Source organism: Sorex fumeus, unplaced genomic scaffold (genome assembly GCF_029834395.1).
Source record: "Sorex fumeus unplaced genomic scaffold, SorFum_2.1 ptg000075l, whole genome shotgun sequence".
NCBI classification, from domain to species: domain Eukaryota; kingdom Metazoa; phylum Chordata; class Mammalia; order Eulipotyphla; family Soricidae; genus Sorex; species Sorex fumeus.
In genome coordinates, this window is record NW_026606132.1 from 25,953,306 (window position 1) to 25,977,852 (window position 24,547).

The following is a 24,547-nucleotide window of genomic DNA, read 5'->3' on the forward strand; positions in this document are numbered from 1 at the left end:
ATTCTTCATTTTATTATTAGAAGAGAAAGTAGAGCATATGTTCTATAATTTTCTGTAGTTACTGAAATTTTCGCTTGCAGTTTGTAAAGGGCTTAGTCACCTCTATCCTCCTCCTTGCTTCTCTCAATTTAAAAAAGGGATCAAAATGTGGTCGCCTAGGTGAAAGATTGGGTTTCAGTTAAACTCATTTTCCTAGGCGTTAGCAATACATGAGGACAAGGAGAAAGACTTGGGGGAGGCCAACGCTTGCCACCTACTGAACCGTCAGAATGCAGAGTGGGGAGCTGTCCCTCTGGCTTGGTCCTTGTGAAAGGGTACTCACTTTTTTCCTTTTTGGGTCATACCTGATGATGCACAGGGGTTACTCCTGGCTCTGCACTCAGGAATTACTCCTGGCAGTGCTTGGGTGACCATATGGGATTCTGGGAATCGAATCTGGGTTGACCACATGCAAGGCAAATGCTCTACCCGCTCTGCATCACTCCAGCCCCACGAAAGGGTACTCTTAATCTTCCCCATGACCTCTGGAGAACTCGTTTGTGGCTCCAACTGCCCATACAGGGTTAGAGAATTTGGACCAACCCCTTGTTTAACTGTAGGGTTTCTAGAAGCTCCCACAGCTCTGTTAGTATCAGGTCTAAATTTCAGAATGAAGCCCCACCACATGCTAACTTTGTTCCTCCCATCCCTGGACCAGGTTCCCTGCTTGATTGGTCTAATGGTTTGAATTATGTCCCCTTCCCCCCCAAAAGATGCTGAAAACAACCCCGCCAAGTATCCCAGAATGATATCTTATTTGGAGAGAGTATTGGTTTTTGTATTTTTGGTGGGAGGTTGGGTTCACACACAACAGTGTTCAAGCCTTACTTCTGGCTCTGCACTGGGGACCATATGCCAGGGATCGAACCCAAGTGAGCCTCTTGCCAGGCAAATGCCCTACCCACTATACTCTCTCTCCGGCCATGGAGAGAGCACTTTTTTTATTAGTGAAACACCATGAGGTACAGTTATAGACTTACAAATTTTTGTGCTTGGGTTTCAGTTATACAATGATCAAGTACCCATCACTCCACCAGCACCCATCCTCCACCACCACGGGTCCCAGCATCCCTCCCACCCCCCATCCCTCCCATCCCACCCTGCCTCTGTGGCAGGGCATTCCCTCTTGTTCTCTCTCTCTTCTTTTGGGTCCTGTGTTTTGCAGGAGATGCATTGAGTGGCAATCATGTTTGGTCTATACTTTCAGCATGCTTCTCCCACCCTGGGAGGATCCTCCCAACACCCTTTATTTGGTGCTCCCTTCTCTATCTGAGCTTCCTTTTCCCCTAGCATGTGTGGCTGGCCTCCAAGTCATGGAGCAAAATTCCTGGTACTAATCTCGGCCACTCCTGGGTGTTAGTTTCCCATTTTGTTGCTTTATGTTCCCCAGATGAATGCAATCTTTCTGTGTCTATCCCGCTCTTTCTGACTCATTTTGCTTAACATGGTACTTTCCATGTAGTACCACTTGTATGTGAATTTCATGACTTCATCTTTTCTAACAGCTACCTAGTACTCCATTGTGCAAATGTACCAAAGTTTCTTTAACCAGTCATCTGTTCTTGGGCACTCAGGTTTTTTCCAGTTTCTGGCTATTGTAAAGAGTGCTGCAACGAACAAACAATTGCAGATGTCACTTCGACTATACTTTTTTGCACAGAGAGGGCACTTTTGTCAGGTGCTCAGGTCAAAGGAAGTCATTTTGTGGGGGCCCAGTCTAATATGCTTGCTGTCCTTCCAAAAGGGAAAGGTTGGCTTCAGACTTGGGAGAACACGGTATGGTGATACAAGGAGAGACTCCTGAAATAGTATCCACAAAAAAATTCAAAAACCTTCCCACCTTGGTTTTTGACTTCTCCCTAGATCCCGGACAGAGACTTGCTGATGTTTCAACCGTCCACTTTGTGTGGGACCTGTGGGACACAGCAAAAGCAGTGTTAAAAGGAAAGTAAAACATCTACTTTGTGATATTTTTTTCCTTCGAGCAGCCTTAGAAAAATAATAAAGCAAGTAGAGGACTTTTCCCCGAAATTTCCTCCGGTGGGAGCAAACATAACAGTGTGACATATGGCTGCTCTTAGTTACTCAGGGTACCGGTAATTCCTTTCACCTGGCCTTCTCTGAGCCTTCGGCTCTGTCATTAAAGGCATGCTGTGCTGCTGGGCTCCAGGGAGAGTGAGTCACTGCAGCTCAGCAGTCATGCCCATCTCTCCTTAATGGGAAGCTTCTAGAAGTGGAAGCAAAGAGAAGGCTGGTGATGAGGGTTTTCTGTCGAAAGTGCTTTAAGCACCTCTCTGGGAATAGGGCCTGCGTTGAGGAGCCTTACCTCCAATGAGTCACGGCAGCACCTCCCCGGGAGAGGGTCATTTTTCTGATTTACACTGCTTCCCTCTTAAAGTGTTCTTGCCACCAGCGAAGGGAAGGAAGCCTCAGACCTGAACTCGGGATGCTAAAAACTTGGTTAGATGGCCCCTAATCAGAACCACCCGTTGCTGAAACTTTAGTAAGTCCATCAACAGCCTCTCATCTTCTCTCAGTTCATTATTTCGTGCGGTTAGAGAGCCTATTATGGGAAACATGTACTGTCACCAGCAGCTTCGACAGAAAATTATACTCTGTATATAGTCGATCAAATTACCTCTACTCAGCTCATCACGATTTTCCAACTAGGACCAAGGAAATTACTGCCTGATTAGTCTCTCCAGCCCCATCAACCGCGGGTCCTTTCCGATTCAGTGTCTAAAGATTTGACCAAAAGAGGCTTTTTTTTGGTCTAAAAAGATTGATCCTGAAAAATGAGATAAAGAGCTGTTCAAAGTGGTAGAGAGAACAAACTTCATTTCATCAAAGCACAGTATCTTCTTCACAAATCCTTTGTGGGAGCAGTTCTCGCCTGTGCTTTCATGGTCTGTATTTACACAAATACAGGTATTTATACAGGTGTGAAACCTATAGCATTATCAAGTATGTCATATTGAAAACAAAATCATAGGTGTTGATTTTGCACTAGAATCCTGACATTTCCCCGCAAAGGTTTTGCTCTCTCCCTCCCACACTCTAAGAACTATTACAGAGAAGCAGAAAAGTACCAGTAAGAAGTTGCTCGAGCCTATGTTCCCTAACTCGTTCCGTCCTCAGCTAGGGTTCTGGTAAATCTCAAACACATTCTTCCAGCCCACACCTCTCTTATGAATGCCAGACCTGCACACCTATCTTAAATGCCCACCGGACTCCTGAAACTAGCATGTATGGGCAATTTAAAAGATAAAAGTCACCACCATCTTATCTCATTCGTGTTTGCTTTGCTTTCACTATTAGGCACCTCGGAATGGCATCAGCTCATGTGCCAAATTCTGCACTGCTCAACCACTGTACCTTCATTTCTGTAGCTATGCCCACACCCTGAGCCAAACCTTGGGCACCGAATCTTTGAAATCTTTTCCCTCTCACTCCCCTCACTGTGGACATAGCCCTCTGGGTGATTCCTGTCCTTCATGGAGGATTAACATCACAGCTCTGTTTGTAAGTGGGTTTTTCCATGTTTCTGGCAGGTGTTAGCCCCAGTAAACATTTCCTGGAAACTGATGAGCAGTGGGTTTTCCTTTTATAAGGGAGGTTCTGGGGCAAAGGGAGGGGCGGACGCTCTGCTCTGTGGCGGGGAAGCAGCTCTCCCTGCCCTGACCCTGTAATTTCAGCAGTGGAAGCTGGAGTAGGAGCCAGAATCGACCCTTGGTTCTTGGGAGGCTTGTGCCAGCTGCTTTCAGCGAGGACAAGTGGGAGGTAGGATGGAGCCTGAATGTCGATTAGGGAGTAGGCGGGGCTTTCCTTTGCTGCCTGTCTTGCATTATTTGTTCTCTCTGCAGTCCCCTTGGCTGTTCTCTGCGCTGGCCTTAGATGTCCACAACCCTTGACTGCTGCCTGGGACTTCTCTTTAAATTAATCCTGGGACTCCAAATGCTACCTTCTTTCATTCCCTGAGATGGTAACTAGCTGCACTTAGGCAGTGGAGATCAGCAGTGAGTTTATAGTGCTCTTAAGATATCTGATTACCTTATTTTTAAGAGCAATACATTTTATTTATTTTTCCCTTTTTCTTTTTTTTATTGAATCACTGTGAGCTACGGTTACAGAACTTTCATGTTTGAGTTTCAGCTATAATCAAACCTCCATCCCTCCACCAGTGCACAATTTCCACCACCAATTTCTCCAGTATCCCTCCCCGCATCATCCCACCCCTCCCCCGGCCACTATGGCAGACAATTGCCCTCTTACTCTCTCTGTCTACTTATATGTATTATGGTTTGTGATACAGATTACACATAATAAGAGGCCATCATGTTTGGTCTTTTTTCTACTTTCAGCACACATCTCCCATCCCGAGCGATCCCTCCAACCATCATTGACTTAGTGAGATCTGATTACTTTTTTTTTCTTTGCTTTTTGGGTCACACCCAGCGATGCTCAGGGATTATTCCTAGCTCTGCACTCAGGAATTACTCCTGTCGGTACTTGGGGGAACCATATGGGATGCCAGGGATCGAACCCAGGTCGGCTGCATGCAAGGCAAACACCTTATCCGCTGTGCTATCACTCCGGCCCCCAAGATCTGATTACTTTAAACCCTATCAGGTTCTTATTCAAAGGACAGAACTTCTCCCAGTTCCCACCATATCCTCCAGAGTTTGGGGGCTACTAGAGGAATGTCTGTGGCGGATGATGATATCATGCTTGCAAAGATTCGGTTTATCCCCAGAGCTCTGTGTTCTAGTCTCAGCCCTACCCCAGAAGAAAAGCAACAGGGAGAAGTTTATCTCTGAAGTCGTGCCAGAGAAGCTGGACTGTCATCCTTTCAAGATTCTTAGAAAATATTAGGCCTGAGGGCTGAGCACTGGTGTGGCATAGACTCTACACACATTGGCAGCCAAGCACACTGGCACATAGCCCTGTCGGGTAGAGAACAGAGCTGATCTGTTGCTCTCAGTCACTCCTTCTAATCCTGGGCCTTCTGCACAGCTCTTTTCTATTTCGCCTGGAGATTACAGTACTCTGGATTATTTTTTTTTACCGTGACATACAAATTCGAGAAAAGCAGAGTACAACTGATGTTTAGCGTTCATCTGAAAGAGTACAAAAACAAATGAAAACCCTTGTTACCCCCACCCTGATGTCATTCTTGTCCCTGCTCCCCAGTCAGTCTCATGGTCTGGTTTTCCTTTACTCAGTTTGTATCTGTAAAAGTATTATCTTAATTTTCATACTTTTTTAAGCCTTACTCTGGAAAACTTGGCAGGCTACCAAAAGTAGCCTGCCCACACGGCAGAGTCTGGCAAACTCCCCGTGGCGTATTCAATATGCCCAAGCCCAGTAACAATGATGGGTCTCATTCTCTTGACCCTGAAAGAGCCTCAAATGTGGTACTTCTTAAAATCTCAGGCCTAGGACGAAGGAGATGTTACTGGGGCCTGCTCGAGGCAATCGATGAACAACAGGATGACAGTGATACAGTGATTTTAAGCCCTGCAAAATGATATGTGTTAAATCATTGTTCTGCAACTTGCTTTGTTCATGATTTGGTCTAGAGGATCCTTCATGTTGATATATGTGTTTTTGACACGTGTATTTTTTGTGATGCCTGGGATCGAACTCAGGTAGCAAGGCAGATTGAACTTAGGTGCTCTAACCAGTGAGCTATACTCCCAGGCTCTTGGCACATGTATTTTAATTTCTCTGTGGTATTCTATTGTAAAAACATGGAATACTTTATTACGGGTCTTCCTGTTCATGGACATCGTGATGCTACAGTTTTCTGCTTTAAACTGTGTAAATCTGAATATTCTTGAACAGGTCTCCTGGTACAATAATTTTTCTAGGAAAGCATTTTACTTAGCACTTTCATTTTATGAACTTATAAAAAGTTGCAAAAATAATAACGTTCCTGGGGGCTAGAGCAATATCACAGCAGGTAGGGTGTTTGCCTTGCACACGACCAACCCGGGTTCGTTTCCCAGCATTCCATATGGTCCTCTGAGCACTGCTAGGAATAATTCCTGAGTGCATGAGCTAGTAGAAACCCCTGTTTATCGCTGGGTGTGACACAAATAATAATAATAATGATGATGTTCCTGTGTGACATTCATCTAGCTTCCTCTAATATCAATATCATGGAATTATAGTATGATACTCAGAACAAAAAAAATAATACTGGGAAAATAATATAAATTATCCTACAGATTTTATTTGAATTTTAGCAGCTAAAGCCATATTTCTCAAACTTTACACTGTCACTCATTAATATAGTGATTCTCAATTTAAACTATACGTTATAAGCCCTTGGGAGACTTTAAAAACAACTGCTGCTGGAGTCACACCCCCGGATATTCTGGTTTAATTGGCTTGGGTCATGGCCTGGGCGTTGGAGATTTAAAAGCTCCCTAGATGATTGTAATATGTAGCTAAGGTTAAGAACCACTGCATTATTGGATCATGAAATCGATTTAGCTGTTCTGAGATTTAAAAATGAAATGGATCTGAATAGAAAATATCACGGGGCATGGCATCCAGGGTGAGAATTCTTACCGAGTTGGGGGCTGGGGCGGTAGTACAGTGGGTAGGGTGTTTGTTTGCCTTGCATATGGCAAACCTGGATTCAATTTCTGGTATCCCATATGATCGACTTAGCCCACCAGGAGAAATTCCTGAGTGCAGAGCCAGGAGTAACCCCTGAGCACCACTGGGTATGGCTCAAAACCAAAAAACAATAAAAAAATTTTAATTGAATCACAGTGAGATACACCGTTACAAAGTTGTTCATGACTGGGTTTCAGTCATACAATATTCCAACACTTGTCCTTTCACCAGAGAACATTTCCCACCACCAGTGCCTCCAGTTTCCTTCCCTCTCTCCACCTCTGTGGCAGGGACTCTCTCTTTCTCTCTCTCCTTATGGACATTTTGTTTTGCAATACAGATACTGAAAGGTTTTCATACATAGCCCTTTACCTACTTTCAGCACTCAGTGCTTGTCCAGAGTGATCATTTCCAACTAACATTGTCATAGTGGTTCCTTCTCTATCCTAACTGCCCTCTGCCACCCACACATTGTGCCAAGATTTCAATCCTCCTCGCCTGTTTTCCTGACCTTGGATATTAGTTTCATACTATTTTTCAAAAACGAATTCTTATAGAGAAATCTTCCTTCATATGTTCATATATATATATATGTATACATAGATGCAATTTAAAATAATTTTATACTGTGACTAATGACTAAAGGCTATTTCCTGCTGCTGCTTTTTCCCTGGGTTACAGATTTAGAAGTGAGATTGTTGTGTTTCAGAATATATGTATTTAAATTTTTTTTTTGCTGTGGCAACATCAAGCCCAGGTTTTCTGCATACAGAGCATGCACTATACTCCTGAGCAACGACCCCAATCCAATATACATGTTCTTAAATTTATTAGCTATCCAATTGGACCCTGAAGCGTTTGTGCTAAATCGCGTGCCACCAGAAGTGTGTGTGTGGGGGGGGGGGGGGCGGGGAGCTTCAATCACCCCTTTTTGTGGACAGCACGTACTATTGTTAGATTTTTAAGTTTTTTATATTTTTTGCCTATTTGATGCTTGTGAAATGGTTCCTTGCAGTGTTTAGGCAAGGCTCAGATAACCAAAACGGTTGAGAACTTACTTTTTTGGTGGGGAGTACACCGGCAGCGTCCAATGCTCGCTACTGACTCTGTTCTCAGTGATCAGTCCTGGTGAAACTGGGAAACTATGAGGTGTTGCGGATTGAACTTGTTTTGGTGAATGCAGGGCAAGCACTCTGCTCACTGTACTATCAATTTTCCCTTCTGGGAATTGCCTACCCTTGATTTTTACCTCTTTAAAATAATGGGTTGACTTTCTTTGCCCATTGGTATATTCTTTATGGGCTGGAGCGATAGCACAGCAGGTAAGGCATTTGCCTTGCACGTGGCCAACCCGGCCGACCCAGGTTCAATTCTTCCACCCCTCTCAGAGAGCCCAGCAAGCTATTGAGAGTATCTCGCCTGCACAAGCTACCCGTGACGTATTCAATATGCCAAACACAGTAACAACAAGTCTCACAATGAAGACATTATACACAATGCGCCAGCTCGAGTAAATTGATGAACAATGGGAGGGCAGTGACAGTGATATTCTTTATATAGTCTATATATCAACCTTTGTCAGATAATGCAGACTTACATCCACTTTCATAGCCAGGATATTGGCATGAATACAGTTCATTGATCTTATTTGAACTTTTTCAGTTTTACGGGCATGTGTGCACATGTGTGTGTGCTCAAGTTCTATACAATTTTATTCCCGAGGTTGGAGGTTTGTGTGTCCATTAAGGAGAAGGGTTTGGGGAGAGGGAGTCAGGGAAATGTTTGTATGTTTAAAGCAGAAACTTCATTTTTCTGCTTTGCTTTTGGGCCACACCTGGTGATGCCCAGGACTTTCCAGCTCTTTGCTCAGAGGTCAGTTGTGATGATAGGGATCAAACCCGGATCAATGGTGAGCAAGGTGATCACTTTGACCACAGCAATAAAATAATTTTTAAAAAAATAAACAAGGCCACTTAGCAGTTCCTGTCTGGGGTGATCACAGCCCACCCCCTCCCCTGCTTCCACACCAGCGTGACCCTAATCACTGACAACTGCTCATCTGCTTTTCATCTCTGTGCTGTTGTCATTTCAAGAGCATTATGTAAATGAAGTCGTGCAGTATGTAATTTTTCTCGCTTGGGTTTTTAATTCCACATAATTCTCTGGAGAGTCTCAGGTTGCTGTATGTATCATTACTGCATTTCTGGTTATTGGTGAGTAGAATCCTGTGTCACACTGATGCCTCTGTTTATCTGTTCATCCATGGAAAGACATCTCGCTTGTTTCTAGCTAGTTGCTATTACAAAACAAAGTCTTTTATAAATAACCAGATATGGATTTTTATGAACACAACTTTAACAGTCTCTGGAAGAAGTGTGTATTTTTAAGGGGGACTCCCAAAGTGGTGCTCAGGAGACCCACAGGTCACCTCCTTAATTCTCTGTCAACCAGATCAGAAGTGGAATACAAGGTCCCAAGTTTATGGTGCTGTTTGGGTCCTGTGGTGAGTGGAATGACTTGGGCTATCCTGGGACCTCCAGGGCCATACAGAGGCAGTGCTTGGGGCCCTCTCTGGCTCACCGAGCACTGTTTAAGGAACTATGAAGTCTTGGGGGATCAAACTGGCACTCGTTATGTGCCTTAACCCTTGTACTCTCTGGTGCTGGGAAAAAAAAAAAGTCTGAATGTGTAGTTCTGGTTTGTATGGAAGTTGAATGTTTGATTTTATATGGAACTGCCAACCCATTTTCCAGGGAGGTTATACCATTTTTTATTCTTATCAGCAGTGTATAAATAACAGTTTCTTCAGCTATTATGTATTGGAGATTATCATTATTTTCTTCTAGGAACTATGGTATGATGTGTGTAGTGAGAACACATGAAGCTTCTAATTTGTTTTCCTCAAAGAATAATGTGAAGCATCTTTTTTAAAAATTAATGATTAAAATATTGTATTTTAGTTTAGTTTTTAAATTGATTTTTATTGAATCACAGTGATAAACACATTGAAAAAGTTTTTCATGGTTGGGTTTCAGTCATATAATGTTCCAACACTCGTCTCTTCACCAGTGCACTCTTCCCACCACCAATGGTCCCCATTTGCCTCCCGCCTTCCCACCTGCCAGTATGTCAGGAACTCTTCTTCCTCTTCCTACCCCCCCCCCGCCCCTTCTTCCCCTCCTCCTCCTCCTCCTCCCTTCTTCTTCTTCCTTTTTTTTTTTTTTTTTTTGCTTTTTGGGTCACACCCGGCGATGCTCAGGGGTTACTCCTGGCTTTGCACTCAGGAATTACTCCTGGCGGTGCTCGGGGGACCATATGGGATGCTGGGAATCGAATCTTGGGTCGGCCGCGTGCAAGGCAAATGCCCTACCCGCTGTGCTATCACTCCAGCCCCTCCTCCTCCCTTCTTCTGCGTCGTCTTCTGTGTCTTCCTCTTCTTCCTCTCTCTCCTTACTTATGGTTTGAAATATAGATACTGAAAGGTTATATCCCTTTACCTACTTTCAACACTCAGTCCCTGTTCAAAATGATCATTTCCAACTATTATTGTCATGGTGATCCTTTCTGTATCCTAACTGCCCTCCACACCCACACATTTGTGGCAAGCTTCCAACCATTGACCAGTCCTCCTGGTCCCTGTTTACTCTCACTTTGGATATTAGTCTCATGCTATATATATATGTATGTATATATATACTTCACAAATGAATGCAGTCATTCTATACATCTTTTCATATGCTTTTTGCAGTGTGAATGTCCTCACACATCTTATGTATTTTTTAAAATGGATTGTTATTCTTTTTTTTTAATTTATTTTTTGTTATGCCAGAGACCAAACCCAGGGTCTCATACATGAATAGATAAGTGATCTGCTATTGAGCTGTATCCCAAACACCCACTTTTTTCATTGTTGAGTTTTGATGGCTTTTTATATATGCTAGATACATATGTTAGGCACATATCTGACACAAGTCCTATGTCTTATATGTACTTTGAAAAATAATTTCTTTTGATCTTCTTCACATCGGCTTTTGCAGACTGTGATGTGTGTGTGTGTGTGTGTGTGTGTGTGTGTGTGTGTGTGTGTGCATGTTTGGGAATGGCCATACCAGGCAGTGTTCAGGGCTTACTTCTAGCTCTGCACTCACAAAACACTCCTGGTGGGGTGCAGAGGACCAAATATGTAACAGGTATTGAACTTGGATCAGGTGTGTGTAAGACAAGCACCTTACTTGCCATACTATCACTCCAGCCCCAGAAGTTTTTTTATTTTAATTAGGTTCAACGTATTCACGTTTCCTTTTAGAGATCATCTTTATGGTATCAGGTCTAAGAACTCTGCTAGTCTGAAATCCTAAAGTCTTTGTCGTCATTTTACAAAATGTTTTCCACTTTTGTTTTACATTTAAATTCTTAATCCATTTTGTAAGTTAACGTCTGCATAAGCAGTGATGTTTTGATCAATGTTGATTTTTTTCGCCCACCAAAGGTCCAATTTCTAAAAGATTGTCCTTTCTCAAATGACCTTATTTTGCACATTTGTCAAAAATTAATTGGGCATATTTGTGTGTGCTCCACACACATAGTGCAGAAGAAAAGGTTAAAGGGTTTTTAACCTATCCAGAGCTCTAACTGGCTCCAGATCCCAATAAGCATTGCTTTAATTTCCTCTGGGATGTATAGAAAGTGAATCATCATTTTATAATGATACCAACATTATAATTAACAGGATCTTGCAACTGTACCTAATTAAACACTGATCACGCAGTGTGAATTTAACTCCTTTGTTGTTAGTCTCAAGCCTTCAAGGAACTAATTCGAAGAATTAAATTAGCCCGAAGCCATAGAGAATTGTGAGTTATATTATAATTTAAATATATGAAAATGCATATGTATTTACTCTGAAAGACTGTGAGGGGGAACATCAAATCGATTAGGCCAGATGAATGTCCAAGGGGACCTGACAGGTGAAAGGAAGCTGACCAACTCAACAGATTCTGCTGGCAAATGAAATGAATTCAGGAGACATGCTTTCTTCGCCTAAAGATTCTGCTTTATACCTATTTATATATTTCTATTGAAAATACCATGTCTTACAAGGTTGTTCATTATACAGTTGTTTCAAGCATTTAGTGTTTCAACACCACCAGTGTCCCCAGTTTCCCTCCCAATCCCAACCTGACCCTTAAGCACATAATGCATTTTCTTTATATTGCTTATTCCAACACAACTTTAAGAAATGGCAAATAAAATGATCAAATAATAGATCAGTAGGAGTCAATTTGTGATTAATATAAGATTTTAAACCATGTAAATAAGGAAATTAAACCATTTAATACAATATGATAAAATACCTAGTCTAATTTACATATGTCAGTTTTCAACTCAAATCTAAAGTATATTGCATTAAATGTTGTTTAATGTTTGAATTTCATTATGGTAATAACCATTTCTTACCTGTCATGGTTATTTAAGAAAACTTTTAAAGAAAGAAACTCTGTGCTAATATATTTTGGAGTTTACTTGAAATAGGTTAACGCCTACATATGTAAAGTTTCCTCCTACACTTTATATAAACACTTTGGTTTAGAGAGCTGTTCATGATGATTTGTTACAGGCATTCAGTATTCCAACACCAATCCCACTACCTTATCACCTTCCCTACCATTATCTCCAAATTTCTCAAGCACCCCACAAGCCTACCCCCATAGCAGGCCCAAAATAATTAATTTTACATTGCCTGTTATTAATAATTTGCTAACAAAATCTCAAAAATATATTTTCTTAGAAGAAGATTAGTGTAAATTATTGTATCTCACCATGGAGACATTAAGTCCTTGTATGAGAGATTACTGAGATGTTGTTACAGGTTAAGCCTTCTTGTTTATGTTTTTTTAAATTTTTTTAATTGATTCACCACGAGATACACAGTTACAAAGCTTTCATTATCCTGTTTCAGTCATAAAATGTTCGAATACCCATCCACCAATGGTACATTTTCTATCACCAATGTCCCCTTTATCCCTCCTGCTACCACCGCCCCCTCCCCAGTATGCTCTGTGTTTATGTATTTTTAATTAAGATTGGTTGCCTTCTACATTACATCCATCGAATCTGGTGTGCTACTACTGATTTATCAGTGTTGTAGAGTTTGGACAGGCTATGTGGTCACAAATGTGAATGCTCCAGGAAGTTCAGAATTTTTAACTGTGTGATACAGCTGAAGTTAAATTTTTAACTGTGTGGCAGCTTTGGGGTGTGGATTTTACCGCTGGGGCTTCAGGAAGTACAGGTAAGTAGACTATCTGAACTCTGAGAAAGCCTGGAGATTTCAGTCACAGAGACCTGCATACTTGAATGTTCAGGAGGTTAATTTTTCGCTGATACTCGATTCTGAGTCTGGCTGGAGGCATGGTGGTGACTTTGGTGTGTGGGAGTAAGTGGCTGCTAGGACTCTGTTTGGGCGGGTACTGGGCTGATCCACACCCCTCTGCAATGCTCCAGATGTCTCAACTATGAGTGGGTGTTTGAAACATTTTTTACAGCTAGTTGATCCTATTTATGAGTCTCTGGAGCAAGGCCAGTAAATGAGCTTACATCGTGGTCCCATAGGTGTTTGTGGGTATGACTACCAGAGCTTCTGGAAGTGCAGTGAGGTGGGGGAAGGTTGCCCATCCTCACTCCAAGAAAGCCGGGAGATTCCAAGGAGGCGTATTTTAAAAATAATTGCAACATGTTCAAATGGGGAGGCAGTGAGATCTGGCTCTTCTTCAGTTATTCCTAGTCATCAATGAAATGGCGTCTGGATTATCTGTCACTTTTGCCCCAGCAATTAAATATAAGTATGTCCAAAAATATTTTGGCATTAAACATTACTCTTCCTATCCTTATTCCCACTTCTTCTCAAGCTAATGAACTATCTCCTACTTTCCTAGGCATCCCTTTGGAAGGATTTCTGATGGAGACATTACTGGGCCTGCTCGAGCAAATCGATGAACAACGGGAGGACTGTGACCATGACCATGACACTTTTTATCATTTACTCCCCTCCCACTCTAATCTTGCTCTGTTACCAGTTACTCCTCCCAAAGTCATCAGTGACAATCTTGTCACCTGTCCTGTGGCTTAAATTTTTCAGTGAAATTATTTGGTCTTGGGTATTTACTTTATGGGAATTTTAAAATTACAAATGTAATTATTTCAATAGCTATAGAACTATTAAACTTATATTTTATATTAAATAGGTCATGTTTAGTGTTTTTTTATAAAACTGTCCCATTTTATCTAAATTATCAAATGCATGTGCCTAGAGCTATTTGGTGTCTGTTGTGACAGTTCCCTTATTGTCATTTTTATGTCTGCAGACTCTGTGACAATGTCCTTATTTCATTCCCATCATTGGTCAGTTGAGTTTTCTAAGTATACCTTTTTTGTCAATATCGCTAGAGGCTTGTTTATTTTATTGATCTTACGAAAGACCATTTCTTTTTGACAGTTATTTAAAAATGCTTTTTTGTTTCCAAATTCATCATTTTCTACCTGTATCTGTAGTATTTTCTTTTCTACTACTCTCTTGAGAGTTTATTTTACTCTTCTTTTTCTAGGTTCTTAAGGAAGGAACATGTATTACTAACTTGAGACTTTTTTTCCTTAGTGTAGGCATCCCATGTTATACATTTCTCTCTCAGCACTACTTTCCTATGTCCCACAAATTCTGGTATGTTGCATTTTCATTCTTATTCAGTCTAGAGTATATTTTTATTTCACTGCTATTTCCAATTCATTAGTTAGCTAGATGGTTTTTAACTTCTGTTTACTCAAAAATCTCCACATAATCATTTGATTACTGATACATATTTTATTCTATTTTATCAAAATGTAAAATAAATATGATTTTAATACAGAATTTTGGAGGGGAGGCTTGTTCTATGATCCAGAGTGTATAGTCTATCTTCTTACATGTTCTATTTGTCCTTGCAGTCACATAATGCTAGACCTCCAAATTCGTTCTCTTTTGTAATGGTTTTTCCCTTTCCTTTCCCTTTGTTGTTGTGATGACTGGGAATCTCACACACCACACTGGTTGTGGTGCTTACACACGCTTGGCTGTAGTTCTCCACTACAACTGTATTTGTAATGCTGGCACTCATGTTTGCCAGGGGTCATACTTCTGTATGTTGTGATCATATGATTTTTATTGCAGTGCTTGATGGGGATCCCGTACTTCATTGGTAGTGCTTATACACACCTGGCCGTGTGCCACAGATCACATACTCTGTTGTGACACTGGAGGACACAGACAACAAGGCCAAGGGACTGTGCTTGATGCATGTCAGTGACACCAGGGATTCAATTCAGGGTTTCAGGTTTGCAAGGCAAGAAAATTTGCCACTGAGTCAACCAGAGACCCCAAACTTGTTTTCTTTGTTTTAAATCTGATTTAGGCTACTCCACTTTAGGTCATTTGTCTGTTTATAGAAATTTCAGAGCTTAGTTTTTCTGAAATATCTACTGAAAAGATTTGGGAATTTTTAAAAATTGAGATTAATTTGAATTTACTGATCAATGGGGGGAACATAAAGTATTATCTCTCAAGAGGTTATAGCATATCAGTACATTGGTTATAACTTTATTTCTTTCTTTGTGAAGACACTTTCATTCATTTGTCCATTTAGCAGTTCGTTCACTGAGTGCCAATCTTGTGGTGTACATTAGGAAGAGTGGAGAATAAAGCAGATGAAATTGCGGTCCTCAGAGGGAGAAAAACAAGAAACAATTACAGAGCACCCAGGGACACACACTTAGAATGGGCACCACAGCTACTCAGTGCAACCAGAACAGGGGAAATAATGGTGGCCTTGGAAGGCCTCCATAAGGAAGAACCATCTAAGCATCTAACCATCTAAGAACCTGAAGGAAAAGTAGCACTCATCCAGGTAAGTGGGAAGAAGTACTAAGGGCTTACTCCTGGCTTGGTGCTCAGTGAGATCACTCCTGGTACTGAGGGAACTGAATGTGGTGCCAGGATTCGAACCAGGGTTAGCTGGGTTCAAAGCAAGCACCTGAGCCCCTCCACTGTCTCTCAAGCCCCTAGACCTGTGTTTTCGAAAGAGCAAGCAAGCTGTTGAGTGGGAATGGATGGATTATTGACTTAATATTTGCCTTCGCTGGAATATAAGCTCCATGGAAGGAGGTACTGGATATGTCTTCATTACCACTGAATCCTAAGCAGAATGCTAGTAGAACCTCAATAAAATAGTAGTTGAATACATGAAGTCACTGCAATTCCATACAAGAGTGGGATATGAAACTGAGAAGGTACTTAACAACCAGTTGGGAAATGAATCCACTTGGAGATTTATGGATTATTGAAGACCCAAAAATATCCATACATACAGTAAAAAAAATCTCTTATTTACATGTGTTTTATCTATGTCTCTAAAAAGATAATAGAAAACAATACCCAGAAAGGTTTAATATTCATTTAAAATAATATTTTAGGGGGAAAAGCATTTTCAAAAGCAAAAAAAAATTATAAGTGGTGTTGTTTGGCATCTTTGAAACTCTTTAACACCTGACTTTTAGGAGATAGCAGTATTTTTGTATCTGTTTCTCTACTTAGTCTATTGGGATATCATGCCACAGAGTCCCTTGAAAACTCCACTACATACACTAGAGAAGAGGACAAGTAATACCTTCGTGTTGACATTAATTGTTTACAGATGACTTGATGCACAGAAAAATTTAATATGAGTATCATGAAATTATCAGTTTTAGAGGCTATATATTTTTAATATTCCTCATACCAATTTTTTAAAATTTTTTTTAGTGAAACACCATGAGGTACAGTTGTAGATTTACAAATTTTTGTGCCTGGGTTTCAGTTATACAATGATCCAGTACCCATCCCTCCACCAGTGCCCATTCTCCATCATTTACATTTTTTTTAAAAATTTTGTTAGTGAAACACCATAAGGTACAGTTGTAGATTTACAAATTTTTGTGCTTGGGTTTCAGTTATACAATGATCCAGTACCTATTCCTCCACCAGTGCCCATTCTCCATCATTTACATTATTTTAAAAAAATTTTGTTAGTGAAACACCAGGAGGTACAGTTGTAGATTTACAAATTTTTGTGCTTGGGTTTAATATTCCTCATTCCAATATGCCAGACTCTCTTTAAATCTATCTCTTGGCTACTATGCTTCCAGGAAACTTGGGAAACACAGTCCCAAGATGCACAGTGAAAGTCTTCTTTTCAAAGTACCTTCCATAGAGGCAGGGATGGGGTGGGGTGGGGTGGTGGTGGTGGGAGGGATACTGGGGACATTGGTGGTGGAAAATGCACACGGGTGGGAGGTTGGATGTTTGATCATTGTATAACTGAAACTCGACCATGAAAGCTTTGTAACTGCATCTCACAGTGATTCAATAAAAAAAAAAAACTAAAAAAAGAGGAAAAAATGTCTTCTTTTTCCCATCCTCTGAGGGGGCTTCACTGGGTAAAAAACTCAATGACTGCAAGGTCCTTTCTAGTCTCTTTTCCCTGCATCCATATGGAGCCATTTGGGGACTTCGCCAGAAACCTGCTTTGTCTGCAAACGCTGTGGCAGTGGCCAGATATGGCCAGTAAAGTCACGCAAATCAAACGGTAAAGGGGGGGACCACTGGTGTAGTCAAGTACTGACAAGTCCCCGATCGGTGGTGCGCCTGAGAGTCCAGATGTAGTTGAAGAAGGTGCGGGAGTGCTCTTCCCTCCGGCAGACTCTGGAGTGGTGGCAGGATCCAGGTGAGCACTGTTCCCAGGAGTCGCAGCATCCTTCAGGGCTGAGTCACAGGTCAGCTTAAGTTCCAGTGGGTCCCTGCAGATCTGGGTGAGAGATTTCCCACCTCTGCATGTTGGATGGAGCAGCTGCCTCCTTCAAGTGGGTCCCATGGATCCACAGCTGAAGTCCAGCCTCTTTAGTGTGTTGGACCCTGGGGCGACCGGGGTTCTGGGAGGGCAGGAAGTAAGATAGTGGCAGTCAGGGCCACTGCGTGGGCTGCTCCATCAGTGGTTTCTAGCAACCTCGAGGGAGTTTCCTTTCTGGTGCCCTGTGCAGTGCATCGCTAGCTGCTTTCTTTGGGGTCTAACCTGCTTTTAAAAGAGTCAGAACCAGTTCTTCATGCTGCATCTCCTTCCCAGTTGTGATCAAGAGTCTTATTCCTTGTACAGTGCTCCGTGGGCATGCAGTGTGGCCAAAGCATACCGGCTATCAGTACAGATGTTTATCCTCTGACCTTTGCCAGCCCCAGCACCTTAGTCAGGGCTATCAGTTGGGTCTTTTGGGCAGATGTATTCGGCGCCAGCTTTTCACTCCAGAAAACACGATCAGTGGTACACAACGCAGCCCCAGCCAGTGTAGACCACAGCCCCAGCACTCATTCCCCCTCTTTTACGAAGCTGCTGTCATCCCTAAAGAGAGTCATTTCTGGGTCCTTTAGAGGTGGTAGGCAGCTGTACAAATGCCAAGTCACCTCACAGCAGTCATGCAGGGGGCATGTCTGGGTCTCGGGCCCCCTCAGGCAACAGAGTGGCCAGCGTAGGCTGGTGGCCACACCAAACAATGTCACACTGGGCTGTTCCAGGGGCAGGCCTTGGTGGTGTGTGAGACAGGTGTTTGTTTATGCAAGAGGCTCCCGAATAGGGAGGGCCTGAGTCATCACCACCTCAACCGCTGCCCTCATAACAGTTTGTGGGCTGCTCGGACCAGCTGCGCCACCGCTGCTATGATTCTCAGGCACTTAGGCCACCCCGCTGCCAGGGCCCAGTCCATAGGGACCTTCTCCTGTGCGACCCAATGTTTCATATGCAAGGCCCCCCAAACGAGCAAACTTATCAGCAAGCAAAGAGGTCCGATGGTGGCAGTGATTAATATTAATCAAGTGCATTAGAATACACGTGTTCAATCACTCTGTAGAACTCAAATCTGATTTCTACAGGGGGCACGTTACAGAAACATGGCTTTCTCTCCACCTTCACTTTAAATTTGCCAGATGGCTTAACAAACCTCCCTTGTTCTATTGCATAAACACAGCAAGATTGGAGAAATGTTTGGGGTACCCTGTGATTTACTGAGAAGTCCTGGGGGATAGCTAAGAGGAGAGACACCAATAACGGCATTAATACTTACCTGTCACTTCAGGGTTACGCAAGGCTTGGCCATAAGATGCGAAGATCTGGTCCCACGAGGAGCTGGAGGTAGCCTTGTGCCTCTCATTTTCTGTAGTGTCCTGGCAGAAAGGAATCCATCCCATCCCTTCTTCAGGGCTAAGAGAGGTCCTGATTTTCAGGGGTTTTCCATGGCTTGCAGCTCGTCACACAAAGCATTGATCTGCTGCCACTGGTCTGCAGTGCAGCGCGAGCAGTCCAGATGCTGAGAGCAGGGCACAGGCTGTCACTGCAGATGTGCAGGACTCGCTTTCCATAGTGGGGACAATTTCTGGTTCTTCCTTGAGCTCGCCTGCCTCTACAGTCTTCCTGAGGTTTGTAGGGTGCTAGTAACAGCACCTGTTAAATACCTGCTCCTGTCATTTAGACCAATCCCTTGACTCTGTTTCCCAGGAAGATGGCTCTGGGGTCCCATAGCTGAATTTCCTGTCTGTATGAGGGTTAGACCCTAGTACAGAGAGGTCAGATTTTCTATCTGGATTTATGCAAACCAACACAGTGCCATGAAACATCAAAAACATACTGATGGTACAAAGAAAAGAAAATACACTCGTTTGCTGTGGGTCCTAGTCAAAAGAAGCATTAAGGCCTGTAGAGATAGTCTATACAGTTTTAAAACATCATGTTTTTTTAAGGTGCAGTAGTAGACCATTGTGGTGTTTATTACATATAAATTAATATAAATAATTTTATAAGGTAGATTGAAACCTAGAATCCTTGGTGGGGAAAGAGCTGGTCACAGTTTAACAAGAAAGAATGAAGAGACCCAATATCCTGATAGCTCTAACTGACCTAATAAAAGGATTTGGAATGGAAAAGGTTAATGAAGCCATGATCAAATATACTAAAAATAAAAATACAAACTGCACAGACAATATGCAAGGTTCAAAACATAAAACATCATGTTTAATTCATTTAGTTCCATGTTGAAAACCTTGATTTCCAATTATCTAAGAGCACTGTAACAGGAGTCCAGACCACCCATCTAATATCTTTTCTATAGATCTTGTAAAAAAAAGTATTAAAACAATTTTGTAGATACAAGAGGCTGGCAAGCTACCGGGAGTATCTCGCCCACACGGCAAAGCCTGGCAAGCTCCCCGTGACGTATTCGATATGCCAGACACAGTAACAACAAAGTCTCCAATGGAGACGTCACTGGGCCCGCTCCAACAAATCGATGAACAATGGGAGGACAGTGACAGTGACAGTGACAATTTTAAGAACTTCTTTTAACAGTACAGTTTAATCATAATTTCTTTCCTTAAAACACAAGCTCAAACCTTTTACACATTCTCAAACCTTCTACACATTCCTTTACATTCATTTTTTCCTACAACTTTCCTTCGTTTCATTTAAAAAACCAGTTTCACTTCAACAGGATTCCTTCCCCCCCCCCCATGATATCTGCATCCATTATCTTTCTTACTTAAAGTCCTTATATTCACATCTTACATGCTTAACCTCCTTATTTTACTGAACTTAATACAAACTGATCTCTGAAGAAATTTGGAAACAAGTTGCTAATCATGATCTTATTTAGCATAACAAAACTGTACTCTGCAGTACAATTTCAAAAGCACTGCATCAGTTCGATAGCTATTCAAAAGGTTTACAATGGTCACAATTAAAGATCTTATAACATATTCCTCTTGGCAAAAGTTCTCTTCACATTCGAAATTAATCAAGATGTATACCGAACGTTTTATCTTTAAAGTTCTGAATCCTAGGAAATCACGGATATGAAAGGGTTAAATCACAGGAGCAGCAAAAGGGCCAGAGGTCTCAGGGGGATCTCCAAATGCTAGAGTCTGGGAGGGAGAGAGAAGGAGAGGGAGATAGGGAGGGAGAGGGAGGGAGAGAAGGAGAGGAAAGCAGGGTTTATTCTCACTCACACAAGGCACAGCACTGCAGGTTCACAAGAACCAGAGACTTGGAACCCTGAGTGTTGGCAAGGCAGACTGTATATACCCTTTTCTGCTATGTAACGGGATGCAGTATATCAAAGCGGGCCAGATCTTGTCCTTACAGCAGCATCTGATTGATGTACATTCCCACATTTCAGTTCTTATCTGTCTTACTCGGGGCAGAGAACTTCCTGCACAAGCATTGTCCCACCAGACCTCCCATCTTAATGGCATCTTCAGGGAAACGTTTGATGGAATGAGGCAGCGACCTTGGGTGCTGGCTTGATTTTTTTTTTTATTAGTGAAACACCATGAGGTACAGTTATAGACTTTCAAATTTTTGTGCTTGGGTTTCAGTTATACAATGATCAAGTACCCATCCCTCCACCAGCACCCATCCTCCACCACCACGGGTCCCAGCATCCCTCCCACCCCTGCCTCTGTGGCAGGGCAGTCCCTTTTGTTCTCTCTCTCCTTTTGGGTTCTGTGTTTTGCAAGAGAGGCATTGAGTGGCAATCATGTTTGGTCTATAGTCTACTTTCAGCATGCTTCTCCCAACCCGGGAGGATCCTCCCAACACTCTTTATTTGGTGCTCTCTTCTCTATCTGTGCTTCCTTTTCCCCTAGCATGTGTGGCTGGCCTCCAAGCCGTGGAGTGAACCTCCTGGTACTTATCTCGGCTATTCTTGGTTATTAGTCTCCTATTTTGATGATACTTTTTGTTCACCAGATGAATGCAATCTTTCTATGTCTGTCCCTCTCTTTCTGACTCATTTCTCTTAACATGATACTTTCCATGTTGTACCACTTGTATGTAAATTTCATAACTTCATCTTTTCTAACAGCTACATACATAGTACTCCATTGTGTAAATGTACCAAAGTTTCTTTAACTAGTCATCTGTTCTCGGGCACTCAGGTTTTTTTTTCCAAATTCTGGCTATTGTAAAGAGTGCTGCAATGAACAAACAAGTGCAGATATCACTTCGACTATACTTTTTTGCCTCTCTGGGATATATTCCCAGGAGTGGTATTGCTGGGTCAAATATGGGAGATCAAATTCTAATTTTTTGAGAATCTTCCATACTCTTTTCCAGAAGGGTTGGACCAGTCGGCATTCCCACCAGCAGTAAAGGAGGGTCCCTTTCTCACCACATCCGCACCAGTGCTGGCTTGATCTTAAGGGGAGGTTGGGGGAGACACTTAGTTTTAAACGGCTGCGCTTTTGTGTCATACTTCAAATTGGCTTTGCTACTGCCTCACAAGAGCTTTATGGGGCTGGAGTGACTATACAGTGGGTAAGCATCCCATGAGATCCCACCAGTACTCTCAGGAGATATTCCTAATTACAGCGTCAGGAGTAACCTCCCAGGGGCTGGAGTGATAGCACAGCGGGTAGGGCATTTGCCTTGTATGCAGCTGACCCGGATTCAATTCCCAGCATCCCATATAGTCCCCTAAGCACCGCCAGAAGTAACTTCTGAGTGCAGAGCCAGGAGTAACCCCTGTGCATCGCTGGGTGTGACCCAAAAAGCAGAAACAACAACAACAACAACAACAAAAAACCAGGAGTAACCTCCCAGCACCACCTGTTGTGGCCCAAAAACTTTAAAAATATATAGTTATTTTCAGGTCTACCTCTTTAATCTCTCTGAAAATTGACAAAGGCTTTTTTTGGTAAAGGTTTTTGTTATAATCTTAGGAAAAGTTATAACTTTATATTTTGACCCTTTATATAGAGATTCTACATAAATTGTTCTACAATTACATGGTAAAAGTGTGATTGTTTCACTAACATTTCTCTACTTGGGTGTGGGAGGTGCTTTTTGCAGTTCCTCTCTTTTCTTCTGATTCTTCATTCTTTAACTTCTTTTTCTTTTGGGTCATTCGGGACAGTGCTTAAGGGAGCAGTACCAGGGTCAATTCTGCATGCAAAGCATGAACTTTAGTCCTCTGAGCCATCTCTCTGACTCTCCCTCACTTCATTTTTTAAATTTAGGTTATTTTTTTATTATTTTATTTATTTGTTTGTTTGTTTGTTTGTTTGTTTTTGGCTGGAGCAATAGCACAGAGGGTAGGATGTTTGCCTTGCACATGGCCGACCCAGGTTCGATTCTTCCGTCCCTCTCAGAGAACCTGGCAAGCTACTGAAAGTATCCCGCCTGCACGGCAGAGCCTGGCAAGCTCTCCGGGGTGTATTCAATATGCCCAAAACAGTAACAACAAATCTCACAATGAAGTCGTTACTGGTGCCCACTTGAGCAAATCAATGAACAATGGGAGGACAGTGCTACAGTGCTACATTCATTTATTTTTGGCATTTGGCCCGCACCGGGCTGTGCTCTAGGCTTGCTCCTTTCTCTGGGCTTGAGATCACTCGTACCATGGCTCAGGGGTCATATGGGGTGCCGGGGGATTGACCCAGCTGGGCCATGTGGAAGGCAAGCGTCCTACTTGCTGTAGCATTGCTCTGGCCCCTTTTATTTTATTTCATTTTATTTTTTGCTTTTTGGGTCACACCCGGCGATGCTCAGGGGTTACTCCTGGTTTTGCACTCAGGAATCACTCCTGGAAGTGCTCAGGGGACCATATGGGATGCTGGGAATCAAACCCGGGTCGGCCACATGCAAGGCAAATGCCCTGCCCACTGTGCTATTGCTCCAGCCCCTGGCCCCTTTTATTTTAAATTGAAATTTTATTTTAGACCTTTCAAAAATTATGAGATACATAAATCACAGGGCGAAAGTATGAATAGTTCATATACAGTTTAAATTTTGAAATGAACGTCTACTTAATATCTTGGAAATCCATATAAACCTTATCCAAAACATGATTCCTCACCACTCGGAACCTATAGGCAAACACTGGTTAATGTTAGATTAATCACCAGCATTTGGGGTTTTTTTTTTGTGGAGAGAGGACTCCCAAGCAGTGCTCAGAAGGACTGGAGGCCCCACTGTTGACTGTTGCCTATCTGCTGAGGATGTGATACTGCTCTGACTCTGCAGTGTCAGAAAGACCCAGGCCACCCCAGCATTGTACCAGAACTCAAACCTGAGTCCAGTGCTTGCTAGGTTGCACCCTACATACTGTCCCAGCTCCCTGAACCCCGTATTTGTTTATAGTTTAATGTTCCCATACCTCAGGATATAATGATGTGGTGATGCCTTTCCCTAATCTAATACTTGCTTTTCCAACTCATTCTGTTGCTAAGATTCAGCATGTGATGTGTGTGTATAACAGTATATGAACTGTTTTACTGTGGCATTGTAGCCCAATGTATTTTGTAAGTGATATACACGACAGTGATTCTTTTTTTATGTTCCGATTCTATAGTGGTTCTTTTCTTTTTTCTTTTTTTTCCCTAAATTTTTATTAGTGAAACACCATGAGGTACAGTTGTAGACTTACAATTTTGTGCTTGGGTTTCAGTTATACAATGATCAACCCATCCCTCCACCAGTGCCCATTCTCCACCACCACCAGTCCCAGTGTCCCTCCCACCCCCCTTCCTCCCATCCCACCCTACCACTGTGGCAGGGCATTCCCTTTACGACAGTGATTTTTTTCAGATTTCTGGGCATTTCAAAGCATATCACAATGCCTCGTTGATTTTTTAAACTTGTTTTCTTCTTCCATCATACCTCGTAGTGTTCAGGAACTGCTCCTGAATCTGTCCTGGGGCAACTATGCTGATCTGGGGATCAAACCCAGGACTTCTGCATGCAAAGCCTGTGCTTGGCCCACCGAGCTAGCTCTCCAG

The 24,547-nt window shown here is 42.4% G+C and overlaps 1 protein-coding gene across 1 annotated transcript in view; it reads left to right on the forward strand.

Moving 5' to 3' along the window:
- The window catches only part of VMA21 (vacuolar ATPase assembly factor VMA21), a 51,817-nt gene extending 37,916 nt beyond the window's left edge, over positions 1 to 13,901 (forward strand). Inside the window, exon 3 of the mRNA XM_056130292.1 lies at positions 13,602 to 13,901. Within this exon, the coding sequence (XP_055986267.1) occupies positions 13,602 to 13,795 (194 nt within the window). The 3' untranslated portion in view covers positions 13,796 to 13,901. The remainder of the gene's footprint in view (positions 1 to 13,601) is intronic.
- The last annotated feature ends 10,646 nt before the right edge of the window (positions 13,902 to 24,547 follow it).